Below are 13,073 nucleotides of genomic sequence, written 5' to 3'. Positions count from 1 at the left end.
GCCCCACCATACCCAGCTTACTGTTTATTTTTAGTAGAGATGAAGTCCCAGGCTGGTCTGAAACTCCTGAACTCAAGCAGTCTCCCCGCCTTCACCTCCCAAAGTGATAGGATTACAGGCGTGAGCCACTGCGTCCAGCCTCAGTAAAATGTTTTTTGATATCTTGCCTTAGTAGAAAACAGCAATATTTCGTACACCTCTCAACAGTTATTAAAATGAAAAGGAAGTATGCCAACAGTAGTGTTAATGCTGAAGTAGATTCTGTTTCTGGCGATTTCTCATTCTTCTCTTAGCTGGGTGACTGATGTAACAACTGTGTTCTCTGGGGAGGACATGGCTGGCAGGCCCCGGAGCTTTGTCCTCTTGTATCACTGGGGATGTGCACTTGAGACCGAGTCTGTGCTGCCTCTTCTCCCACCTTCCAGAGTACTGAGTAAGACAATGGCTAAATCAAGAGATGCTCCACCATTCTATTTTATGTAAAATATTGATGTAAAAATTAAATTCACTGCTGTACACGCATCCAAAGTGGACATCTTGTTGAATGTTTCCTTATGAAGATGTGTGCAAAGAATCTGAAATGTCCAGAAGCCCTGCAGACTCCGTGCGCCATCTTAAAGCCTAAACGCTCATCTCTCCTGAGACGTTGTGCTCCAATTCTCTGTGCTCTGCTTTCAGGGCAATCTTCGCCCAGAAGAGGCACTTCAGGCTCTCACCATATATGAAGGGAAGTTTGGTAGGCTGAAGGACGACAGAGAGAAGTGTGCAAAGGCCAAGGAGGCGCTGGAATTGACAGATACTGGGCTTCTCAGTGGCAGTGAAGAGCGTGTGCAGGTATGAACCATTGGGGAGGGGTGGAGAGTCCCGCTCCCCACCCGGACTCTGCCATTGACTTTGTTCATCTCCGGGGCCCTGCCAGATTCTGGGGCCATTTCTGTTTCCAAAGTCAACTGCTTTACTACTGTCAATCACAGGTGGCCTTAGAAGAATTACAGGACCTCAAAGGCGTTTGGTCAGAACTTTCTAAGGTTTGGGAGCAAATCGATCAGATGAAGGAGCAACCCTGGGTTTCAGTACAGCCTCGAAAGGTATATCTCATTTCGGTGTTTGTGCATGTCTATTTTAACAGTTACAGACCTTATTTAGGAACGTGACAAGCCAAGTTCGTGTATTTGTATTGTGAGTTCGTAAGATGTCACTTAATGTCCTGCATGTCATTTACATTATTCGTCATTTACATATTGTAAAACTTATTTTGAAGCCATTTTTTAAAGAAATATTTCACCATTTAAAGAAATGCTGGCAAGCTAAATAGCATCTGATGTTTCTCTCTACAGCTTCGACAAAATTTGGATGCCCTCCTGAACCAGCTGAAAAGCTTCCCTGCCCGGTTGCGACAGTATGCGTCCTATGAGTTTGTTCAGAGGCTTCTGAAAGGTTACATGAAGGTAGGTGGCCAGTGTCGCACGGTGATGAGTGTCCGTCAGAAATGCACCTGCACAGACACTTCGTTTACTTTCTCCGCAGATAAACATGCTGGTGATTGAACTGAAATCCGAAGCACTTAAAGACCGCCACTGGAAACAGCTCATGAAAAGGCTTCATGTTAATTGGGTTGTTTCTGAGCTAACCCTTGGCCAAATCTGGGATGTTGACTTGCAGAAAAATGAAGCTATTGTCAAGGATGTACTGCTTGTGGCACAAGGGGAGATGGCTTTGGAAGAATTTTTGAAGCAGGCAAGTAATAAGACTGAACGGCTGCTTTTACGTTTTGTTCCGGGCTGTTACATAGATCTGAGCTATGTAAAAATGGAGCCTTGTCATCTGTGGTCCTTTTGGTTCTCATAGTGCTTGGTCCGTTGTGCAACTAGTGGACGCCCGCATATTGATAACATGCGTCTTTCTGGTTTGAATTCAGATAAGAGAAGTATGGAATACTTATGAACTGGACTTGGTTAACTATCAGAACAAGTGCCGCTTGATCCGCGGCTGGGATGACCTCTTCAACAAGGTCAAAGAGCACATCAACAGCGTCTCGGCCATGAAGCTCTCTCCATATTACAAGGTGCTGTCGCTGGGGAAGGAAGCTCGCCCTCCCCACCAGTGGTCTCCCATACTTTCACTGTAATACCTTTTCACTGACAGTTACTAGGTACCTGGTTTTTATTTTATTTTTTGAGACAGGGTCTCACTCTGTCTTCCACGCTGGAGTGCAGTGGTATGAACACAGCTCACTGCTGCAACCTTGACTTCCTGGGCTCAAGTGATCCTCCCACCTCAGCCTCCAGGTAGTTGGGACCACAGGCACATGCCACCATGCTGGGCTAACTTTTTATTTTTTGTAGATAGTATCTCACTATATTGCCCAGGCTGGTCTTGAACTCATGGGCTTAAGCAGTCCTCCTGCATCAGCCTCCTGAAGTGCCAGGATTACAGGCGTGAGTCACCACAGCCAGCCAATACTTGTTTTTTTGTTTGCTTGCTTTTTTTTTTTTTTTTTTTTTTGAGGTAGAGTCTCGCTCTCACCCAGGCTGGAGTGCAATGGCACCATCTCGGCTCACTGCAACCTCCCCGTTTGGGTTGAAGTGGTTCTCCTGCCTCAGCCTCCCAAGTAGCTGGGATTACAGCTACGCGCCACCATACCTGGCTAATTTTTGTATTTTCAGTCGAGACAGGGTTTCACCATGTTGGCCAGGCTAGTCTCAAACTCCTGACCTCAAGTGATCCACCCGCCTCGGCCTCCCAAAATGCTGGGATTATAGGCGTGAGCCACCCGCACCCGTCTACTTGTTTTTTACAGTGTGAATGAGATTACTTCGTAAGATCCTGATCTACATTTTTCAGTGAGTTTTGGCATATCTGTGAGTAAAAGGGTTAGCAGTTTACCTCTGCCCTCTTGTCTGTCCACCAGGTTTTTGAAGAGGATGCACTCAGCTGGGAAGATAAGCTGAACAGGATCATGGCTCTCTTTGATGTGTGGATTGATGTGCAGAGGCGGTGGGTCTACCTGGAAGGTATCTTCACAGGCAGTGCAGATATCAAGCACCTGCTGCCAGTGGAAACCCAGCGGTTTCAGAGGTATGGCCTCCAGCCAGAGAGCCAAATCTGCCAGCAGCTGGTAACTACTCTACACAAAGGCTGACACATGTTTTAATTTCATTTGTAGCATCAGCACTGAGTTTTTGGCTCTAATGAAAAAAGTGTCCAAGTCTCCCCTTGTTATGGATGTTCTGAATATCCAGGGAGTACAGAGGTCTCTGGAAAGATTGGCAGACCTGCTAGGAAAGATCCAGAAAGCATTGGGAGAATATCTGGAAAGAGAGCGGTCATCTTTCCCCAGGTAAGATCCTTGCTTTGACTTGGCCTGGAGTCAAGCTGAATTTCAGTTGTGCATTTTTCCAGCTATCTTCTTTCCCTTCTGGGCCTCTGTTTATTAGTTTTGACATCAAGGATTTTGTTAGCCAATAATACATATAATGATTACCATTCCCTTCCCTGTCATGCAGTGATTACTAATTGTACCTACCTTGGATTTTTTAAATCGTCCTACCTTGGATTTCCTAAATCCTTAATTTAACTATCATCTACCCTCCAAGGCAGCTTGCATTGCATCTCTTCAGTGTTTATCTCTGGCAGTTTTCTTTTCTTTTTTTTTTTTTTTGAGATGGAGTCTTGCTCTGTCGCCCAGGATGGAGCGCATGGTGCAATCTCAGCTCACTGCAACCTCCTCCTACCAGGGTCAAGTAATTCTCTTGCCTCTGCTTCCTAAGTAGCTGGGATTACAGGTGCCCACCACCACACCCAAGTACTTTTTGTATTTTTAGTAGAGATGGAGTTTCGCCATGTTGGTCAGACTTGTCTGGAACTCCTGACTTCAGGTGATTTGCTCGCCTCGGCCTCCCATAGTGCTGGGATTACAGGCATGAGCCACCGCACCCAGCCTCTGACAGTTTTCTGAGTGGCATCTTTTCCTTTCAGAATAGTATGCTTAGGCTGAATTGGACAGATTTTTTAAAAAATTCGTTAATAGGCTGGGCGTGGTGGCTCACGCCTGTAATTTCAGCACTTTGGGAGGCCGAGGCGGGCAGATCACCTGAGGTCAGGAGTTTAGGATCAGCCTAGACAACATGGTGAAACCCTATCTCTACAAAAATACAAAAGTTAGCCAGGCATGATGGTGGCTGCCTGTAATCCCAGGTACTCGGGAGGCCGTGGCGGGAGAATCGCTTGAATCGGGGAGGCAGAGGTTGTAGTGAGCCGAGATTGCGCCACTGCACTCCAGCCAGGGTGACAGAGCAAGACTCCATCTCAAAAAAAAAAAAGAGTTAATAAAATGACTTACTAAGGCAGATGACATGAAATTATTTGCATTCATTGAATTCCTCTTACTTCAAGATCTTGTTAGGTTAGTGTGTATCTTTTGCCAAGGACTGGAAGAAATTTCGATGTGATTGAATTTGGGCTGGAGATGGCCACCACCAGCCACATCTTCTTTCCCTTCCTGCAGTTTGAAATTTTGCCTTGATTCACCTTATATGTGTATATCATATTTTAGCAACTTGAGTGTTATTTTAATTTTAGATTCTATTTTGTGGGTGATGAAGATTTGCTTGAAATCATTGGAAACAGCAAGAATGTCGCTAAATTACAGAAACATTTCAAGAAGATGTTTGCTGGAGTTTCGAGCATCATCCTGAATGAGGATAACTCTGTTGTTTTGGGTATTTCATCTCGGGAAGGAGAGGAGGTAAATTTCTGTTTGTAACTTTTTTTTTTTTTTTTTTTGAGAGGGAGTCTCGCTCTGCTGCCCAGGCTGGAGTGCAGTGGCCGGATCTCAGCTCACTGCAAGCTCCGCCTCCCAGGTTTACGCCATTCTCCTGCCTCAGCTTCCTGAGTAGCTGGGACTACAGGCGCCCGCCACCTCGCCTGGCTAGTTTTTTGTATTTTTTTTAGTAGAGACGGGGTTTCACCATGTTAGCCAGGATGGTCTCGATCTCCTGACCTCGTGATCCGCCCGTCTCGGCCTCCCAAAGTGCTGGGATTACAGGCTTGAGCCACCACGCCCGGCCTCTGTTTGTAACTTTTAAAACTTCTCTCACGTTTTTGCGCACCTCATTTAAAATTGTTACTTTAATTTTATTTCTTCATTAATTTCAGGTTCTGTTTAAAACTCCTGTGTCAATTACTGAGCATCCCAAAATCAACGAGTGGCTCACGCTGGTAGAGAAGGAGATGAGGGTCACCCTGGCCAAACTGCTTGCTGAGTCTGTTACGGAAGTTGAGATTTTTGGTAAAGCAACTTCAATTGACCCAAATACCTACATCACTTGGATTGATAAATACCAGGTAATCTATGGTAGAAGTGAGTGGGCTCATGGTGAAAACGCGGCCCAATCCTTAAAATGATCTTTTGGGATCTTGTTCCTGTGTCTTTCAGGCCCAGCTTGTGGTTTTGTCAGCCCAGATAGCCTGGTCTGAGAACGTGGAGACCGCACTGAGCAGCATGGGCGGAGGCGGAGACGCTGCGCCTTTGCACTCTGTGCTGAGCAATGTGGAGGTCACCCTCAATGTGTTAGCAGACTCTGTCCTCATGGAGCAGCCCCCACTCCGAAGGCGGAAGCTAGAACACTTGGTTAGTCTCGCACCTGACTCCTTCCTTACCAGTTAGACTCTTACACCCTCGACCACGCAGTTAAGTGGAAATCATCCTTGAAAAAGGTTTCAGATAGTATCAAGGAGAACAGTGGACGGTGTACGGATATCCTCTGAGGGTGGGCATTTGGCTCCCTGTCCCTATTGAAAGGTAATCTCAGGGGCATGCGGGGCTTACATGACATCACGGTAGAGAGGAAGGGATCAACCTTGGTCAGGATCTCTTGCTCTTTCCTGTCATCTCCCCAGAGAGGTGGCCACAGCAGTGCTAAGCTGCATGGCGTGGGCAGTGCCGGCTCCGAGCCCCATGGTGGCACATGGTAGACTCTTAGGACAGACATCAGAAAGCTAGTCTTCCATCATGTTTTAGGATAGTTGCAGAATTTTAAAATATTTAAAGCCAGGTGTTTCTGTTTCTTTGTTTTTGCTGCAGCTCTGGGTTCTATGTAATACCATCTCATGAGTAACATTTCTCTCATCTCTGAAGGTGAATTTGCCTTTTGGAACATTTACTGAAAGCCATTGTTACTGGACCTAGAACCTCAATTTCAGTTTAACAATCCACAAGCCCAGATAATGCACTGTATTGCTTTAGTGTAGATGAACTTTTAAAGTGACTGTCTTTCTTCAGATTACAGAGTTGGTTCACCAGAGAGACGTTACAAGGTCCTTGATCAAAAGCAAGATTGACAACGCCAAATCTTTTGAGTGGCTCAGCCAGATGCGATTTTACTTTGACCCTAAGCAAACTGATGTGTTACAGCAGTTGTCAATTCAAATGGCAAATGCCAAATTTAACTATGGCTTTGAGTACCTGGGTGTTCAGGACAAACTGGTCCAGACCCCCCTCACTGACCGCTGCTATTTGACGATGACACAAGCCTTGGAGGCCAGGCTGGGGGGTTCCCCATTTGGTAAGTTCTTCCACAGATCTGGACAGATGGAATCATGTATTAAAGTGTTTGAAGATAAAGCTAATGATGTGAATGTACTTCTTTTTTTTTTTTTTTAGAGAAGGGGTTTCACTCTGTTGGCCACGATGGTCTCGATCTCCTGACCCAGTGATCCACCCGTCTCGGCCTCCCAAAGTGCTGGGATTACAGGCTTGAGCCACCGCGCCCGGCTGAATGTACTTCTTTTTTTTTTTTTTTTTTTTTTTTTTGAGATGGAGTCTGTGTCACCCAGGCTGGAGTACAGTGGTGTGATCTTGGCTCACTGCACACTCCACCTCCAGGTTCAAGCCATTCTTCTGCCTCAGTCTCCTGAGTAGCTGGGATAATAGGCATGTGCCATCACTCCAGGCTAATTTTTATATTTTTAGTAGAGACAGGGTTTCACCATGTTGGCCAGGCTGGCCTCGAACTCTTGACCTGGTGACCCACTCACCACGCTCGGCCTGAATGTACTTTTTTTTTTTTTTTTTTTTTTTTTTGAGACGGAGTCTCGCTCTGTCACCCAGGCTGGAGTGCAGTGGCTGGATCTCAGCTCACTGCAAGCTCCGCCTCCCGGGTTTACGCCATTCTCCTGCCTCAGCCTCCCGAGTAGCTGGGACTACAGGCGCCCGCCACCTCGCCCGGCTAGTTTTTTGTATTTTTTTTAGTAGAGACGGGGTTTCACCGTGTTAGCCAGGATGGTCTCGATCTCCTGACCTCGTGATCCGCCCGTCTCGGCCTCCCAAAGTGCTGGGATTACAGGCTTGAGCCACCGCACCCGGCCCCGAATGTACTTCTTAATTATGTGGTGTGTACATTCTAAAGTCTTAAATTTGTTTGCATTTATTACTACTTTGATTTTTTTTTGAGACGGAGTCTTGCTCTGTCGCCCAGGCTGGAGTACACTGGTGCAACCTTGGCTCACTGCAACCTCCACCTCCTGGGTTCAAACTGTCTCCTGCCTCAGTCTCCCGAGTAGCTGGGACTATGGGTGTCCACCACCAAGCCCGACTAATTTTTGTATTTTTAGTAGAGATGGAGTTTCACCATGTTAGCCAGACTGGTCTCGAACTCCTGACCTCAGGCAGTCTGCCCGCCTCGGCCTCCCAAAGTGCTGGGGTTACAGGCGTGAGCCACCGCACCTGACCACTACTTGGATTTTTTAAATGAGTTGCTTTTTATAGTTATTTTAAAGCTAAAGATATGTTTGCAGTTAGGTAATGGACTCAAGCATTCTGTTGCTTTTCGTTAAACAGGACCTGCTGGAACTGGGAAAACAGAGTCTGTCAAAGCTCTTGGCCATCAGCTTGGACGGTTTGTTTTAGTTTTCAACTGTGATGAAACCTTTGATTTCCAGGTGAGACGCTTTATGGGATCCACCTTAAATCGAATGCCCTGCGGGGATCATTTGGGGAATATCAAGCTCGTACCTCTGTCAAAGCCATTTGCGTTGCAGCTCAGCATGGTTTATATGGCCTCCTGAGTCCTGTAGTAGCGAGAGGTGTTATTTTGAAGTGTTTGAGGTGTCCAGCATACATGCTTTGAAGTTGACTTTAGTTTCATGTTTTCAAAGTTAGATCTTTAGTGTAATATTTTTGTAAAATGTCAGTTTTTTGAAGACATTTTTAGTGCCTGTGTCTTGGAATAAGCACATGTTATGGAAGAGGTTTTATCTTTAATCGACAAAAAGTGATAGAATAAAAACAGTAGCTTTGTCATTGAGATTTTATTGGCACAGAAGGAAAGAAGGTATATACTTTTCATCTGTCATGATAATGGCAATTGTTCATGAAGTAACTGCTGTGTGTGGGCCCTGGGCCCCTCACCTGAGGTGTGACTCTAATTTATCCTTCACAACCACCATGGGAGGCAGGTAGTATTATTCCCATTTCAAAGATGGGGAGATAGGCATTTCAAAAAGATGTGACTTGCCCAAGGCCAAACAGATCGTCAGAGTCAGGATTTGAGCCCCATGAAGCCAGCACTGAGGCAGGTGGTATGGGAGTCTGCTCAGGCCACGGTATCCAAGCAGCACAGGCTGTGTGGCTTAACAATAGAAATGTATTTCCTCGCAGTTCTGGAGGCTGGGGAGTCCAAGATCAAGGTGCCAGTGGGGTTCAGTTCCCAGTGAGGGCCCTCTTCCTGGCTTGCAGATGGCTATTTTGTCCCCACAAGGCCTTTCCTCGGAATCCAAGCATGGAGAGTGCTCTGCTTCCTCTTCCTCTTATAGGAGCACCAGTCCCACGGATAAGCGGCCCCGCCCCTCATGGCCTCATTTAACCTTCGTTACATCCTTACGTGCTCTTTTGCTAAAGACAAACCCACTAGGGTTAAGGCATCAACATACTCATTTGTGGCAAGGGAGAGGGGGAGACAATTTAGGGCACAGCAGGTGGTTTTAGCTTCTTTCTTCCTCTCCTTTCCAGGCAATGGGCCGGATCTTTGTGGGCCTTTGCCAGGTGGGTGCCTGGGGCTGCTTTGACGAGTTCAACCGCCTGGAGGAGCGGATGCTCTCGGCTGTGTCCCAGCAGGTGCAGTGCATACAGGAAGCACTGCGCGAACATTCCAGCCCCAACTACGACAAGAGTAAGACACCTCTTCTTCAAAGATTGCTTAGAGAATGTAGAGGGAAATTCCCTTGTGAGCTGATTTTTTACCTCTTGGATTAGAAATAAGAATTTAGCTCACAGGAACTCACTATTATAGGCAGTATAGTGAGCCGTGGTTAAAGACGGAAGGTAAGAAACCCAGGCCAGGCGTGGTGGCTCACGTGTGTAATCCCAGCACTTTGGGAGGCCGAGGCAAGCAGATCACTTGAGGTCAGGAGTTCAAGACCAGTCTGGCCAACATGGTGAAACCCATCTCTACTGAAAATATAAAAATTAGCCTGGCGTGGTGATGTACACCTATAATCCCAGCTACTCGGGAGGCTGAGGCAGGGAGAGTCCCTTGAACCCAGGAAACAGAGATTGTAGTGAACTGAGATCATACCACTGCACTCCATCCTGGGCCACAGAGCAACACTGTTCCCCCCAAAAAAACCCAGGACTGTTCTGCATCACAGCTTTCAGTCCTCATTCTAGGGCAGCAGCATAGAGGTTTCTATGTCCCAGGACAACCGAAAACCTGAGCAGTCCTTCCTCAGCCAGGCAGATGCCCCTGTGCTCCCTTAGAGCTGGTGTGTTCCCTCCATGGCCTTTGCCACGGGATGAGTGTGTCCTCTGGTGTGGGCCCTCGGTGCCCCCTCTTCCTTCCCACATCGTCAGAGAGCCAGCCTCCCCAGCCACCTGTCTGGCCAGTGTTCTGCCATCTGTCTTTAGAAACAAGCCCTTTATCATGATAGGAGCAGCTGTCAGGGAGGCCCCAGGGACCACTTCCCTTCCCAGTTCAACACAAAGTCCCAACATATGGGGTCAGGGAGGGTGGGATGCTGAAGGAGGCAAACATTTGGGTATTGGGTAGGTGTGAAATTCTGTCTTAGGTATACACTGTAGTTTTTAATGTTTCCTTTTATTGCATAATAACAACTTGCCTTATGGAGAATTCCCCAGACCTCCTAAATAAAACAAAAGGAGTGTGGAAGAAAGCACAACACTTGCCTTTGTGATCAGTGGTCTCTTAAGGCGAGAATACACTTTGTTCCAAAGTGGCTCAGAGGTGCTTGGAGGTTTGGGGTTCTTTTTATTTTGTTGATGCCAGGAACAGGTAATTCCCATGATCTAAGCCAGTCAGTGTTGCAGCATTTATTCCTTTTTATTTTTGCACATTTGTGGACTGCATCTCTATCTCGAGTTCTCTGTGACACTCAGTGTTGTGTTGCCCAAATAAAATAGTGGTCTCTGCCTCTGGTGGCTTGACCTGGGACACGTGCACATGAGGTGCGTGGGAATGGGTCCACCCGGGCTGGGAGAGCGTGGCTGGTGGTCCCTGAAGAAAGCCAGAGAGCAGCCCCCTAGGAAGCCTCTACTCCAGCTCCCTGGGAGTACGAGAGCTTTGTCTGTTGTTTTAGAGACACTTTAGAATGGGGTTTTTTTGTTTGTTTGTTTTTTAACATTTCTAGCCTTAACACTATCATCTCGTTCTCAGCCTCTGCCCCCATTACTTGTGAGCTGCTGAACAAACAAGTCAAGGTGAGCCCGGACATGGCCATCTTCATCACCATGAATCCTGGCTACGCGGGCCGGTCTAACCTTCCTGACAACTTGAAGAAGCTGTTCCGGAGCCTGGCAATGACCAAGCCCGACCGGCAGTTAATCGCCCAGGTCATGCTGTACTCACAGGGCTTCCGCACTGCTGAAGTGCTTGCCAACAAAATCGTCCCATTTTTTAAGTAAGTAGCCTAGAATTCTTCATAATCATATTTCTTGCATGTGATAAATGTGCCCATTTAACCTTGCAATTTTTATGTGTAATGATGGTACGTCTTTCAAAATATCCATCTCTGATTTCTTGACACTTGACCCTATTATTGTTTAAAGTATACTGTTTTTAAAGAAAGCCTTTTTTTTTCTTATCTAGACTATGCGATGAGCAGCTCTCTTCCCAAAGCCATTATGACTTTGGTCTTCGGGCTTTGAAGAGTGTGCTGGTGAGTGCAGGCAATGTGAAAAGAGAGAGAATCCAGAAGATAAAGAGGGAGAAAGAGGAACGAGGGGAAGCAGTTGATGAAGGAGAAATTGCTGAAAATCTCCCTGAACAAGAGGTTCGTTACAAACATTTTGATCATTCAAACCTTATACATTATTTAAATGTACCTTTTTAACATTTAAGCCATGACTTGTGGGTTCTTCTTGCGGTTCACATGTCTTGGGATGACTGGAATCCACTGGAATGTTGGCCCAGTGAGTTGAGTGCACGAATGTGGGCGAGTGGTGGTCGCACCCTTGGTTCACCAACAGTTACTGATCACGCACCTCCGGGGGATGCAGCGGGCGGCACTTAAGCCATGCTCCACCGCTCACAGCCCAGCCCTCTCCCCGTAGATTCTGATACAGAGCGTCTGTGAGACGATGGTGCCGAAGCTGGTGGCAGAGGACATCCCGCTGCTCTTCAGCCTCCTGTCCGACGTGTTCCCTGGAGTCCAGTATCACAGGGGTGAGATGACTGCCCTTCGAGAAGAGCTGAAGAAAGTGTGTCAGGAGATGTATTTGACATATGGAGATGGAGAAGAAGTTGGTGGAATGTGGGTTGAAAAGGTAACTTGGATTGTTTCCTTGACCACTGCCCTCACAGACCCTGCTGGCCTTAGTGTCCAGTAATGACAACCGTGGGCCCTTTGATGAAACTGTCCACAGAGGCTGTGGAGGTGCGTAATATGCTCTATGAAGATTTGCCCAAGGTCTATTTGAATTTTTTGTTGTTGTTTAAATGAAGAGGAAACAATACTTAACCTGAAAATTTTACATGATACAGTTCAATTTCTGAAAATGTTAAGTGCATGACTATTTTGGAAAGTTGTTGATAGTGGTAAAAATTCTGCTTACAAGACTTTCTAGTGCCAGAGATGAACAGCCTAAATTGCTGATCAATATGTAGTTTACATTCTGTATTGGCTTCTTTCCTTACTCTATGTGATTCATTTAAGAAAAAGTTTATTAGGCCGGGTGCGATGGCTCAAGCCTGTAATCCCAGCACTTTGGGAGGCCGAGATGGGCGGATCACAAGGTCAGGAGATCGAGACCATCCTGGCTAACATGGTGAAACCCCGTCTCTACTAAAAAATACAAAAAACTAGCCGGGCGAGGTGGCGAGCGCCTGTAGTCCCAGCTACTCGGGAGGCTGAGGCAGGAGAATGGCGTAAACCCAAAAGGCGGAGCTTGCAGTGAGCCGAGATCCGGCCACTGCACTCCAGTTTGGGTAACAAAGCAAGACTCCGTCTCTTAAAAAAAAAAAAAAAGAAAAAGTTTATTGTTTACACAAGCTGTGTGTGTTTAGCCTGAGAGACGCTGTACGGGATTGAACATGTGGCTCATCCATTCAGTCTCTTGTTGTCCTTGGCGGGATCTGATGTGTCCTTGTTGAGGCTGCTTGTTGGTGTCTTGTCCCACTGGCTCCAGCCTCCCTGACTTACTAAAGAACTCGCCAGTTTGGAAATGTTTGTTTTAGATGTGGCCTATGTAACATCGCTCCAGTTGAGGAGTTTCAGTACTTGCCTTTAAGAATCCATAGATAGCTGGGCGCGGTGGCTCACACCTATAATCCCAGCACTGTGGGAGGCTGAGATGGGCGGATCACGAAGTCAGGAGATCGAGACCATCCTGGCTAACACGGTGAAACCCTGTCTCTACTAAAAAATACAAAAAACTAGCCAGGCATGGTGGGGGGCGCCTATAGTCCCAGCTACTCGGGAGGCTGAGGCAGGAGAATGGCGGGAACCCGGGAGGCGGAGCTTGCAGTGAGCTGAGATCCGGCCACTGCACTCCAGCCTGGGCGACAGAGCGAGACTCTGTCTCAAAAAAAAAAAAAAAAAGGATCCGTAGATAGGTGCTT

General features: G+C 46.9%; 1 protein-coding gene across 1 annotated transcript in view; it reads left to right on the top strand.

Moving 5' to 3' along the window:
• Positions 1-13,073, top strand: part of DYNC1H1 (dynein cytoplasmic 1 heavy chain 1) — a 92,678-nt gene that overhangs the window by 38,096 nt on the left and 41,509 nt on the right. The window contains exons 17-32 of the mRNA XM_033191286.1: positions 679-834; positions 975-1,088; positions 1,338-1,448; positions 1,528-1,737; positions 1,919-2,065; positions 2,912-3,078; positions 3,167-3,340; positions 4,582-4,747; positions 5,158-5,346; positions 5,438-5,632; positions 6,284-6,566; positions 7,841-7,941; positions 9,011-9,170; positions 10,671-10,914; positions 11,103-11,286; positions 11,567-11,779. Coding sequence (XP_033047177.1) covers positions 679-834; positions 975-1,088; positions 1,338-1,448; positions 1,528-1,737; positions 1,919-2,065; positions 2,912-3,078; positions 3,167-3,340; positions 4,582-4,747; positions 5,158-5,346; positions 5,438-5,632; positions 6,284-6,566; positions 7,841-7,941; positions 9,011-9,170; positions 10,671-10,914; positions 11,103-11,286; positions 11,567-11,779 — 2,814 coding nt within the window. The remainder of the gene's footprint in view (positions 1-678; positions 835-974; positions 1,089-1,337; positions 1,449-1,527; positions 1,738-1,918; positions 2,066-2,911; positions 3,079-3,166; positions 3,341-4,581; positions 4,748-5,157; positions 5,347-5,437; positions 5,633-6,283; positions 6,567-7,840; positions 7,942-9,010; positions 9,171-10,670; positions 10,915-11,102; positions 11,287-11,566; positions 11,780-13,073) is intronic.

The sequence above is a fragment of the Trachypithecus francoisi genome, unplaced genomic scaffold (assembly GCF_009764315.1).
Source record: "Trachypithecus francoisi isolate TF-2019V2 unplaced genomic scaffold, Tfra_2.0 Lachesis_group3, whole genome shotgun sequence".
Taxonomy (NCBI): domain Eukaryota; kingdom Metazoa; phylum Chordata; class Mammalia; order Primates; family Cercopithecidae; genus Trachypithecus; species Trachypithecus francoisi.
This window is presented reverse-complemented; position numbering and strand designations above follow the sequence as displayed.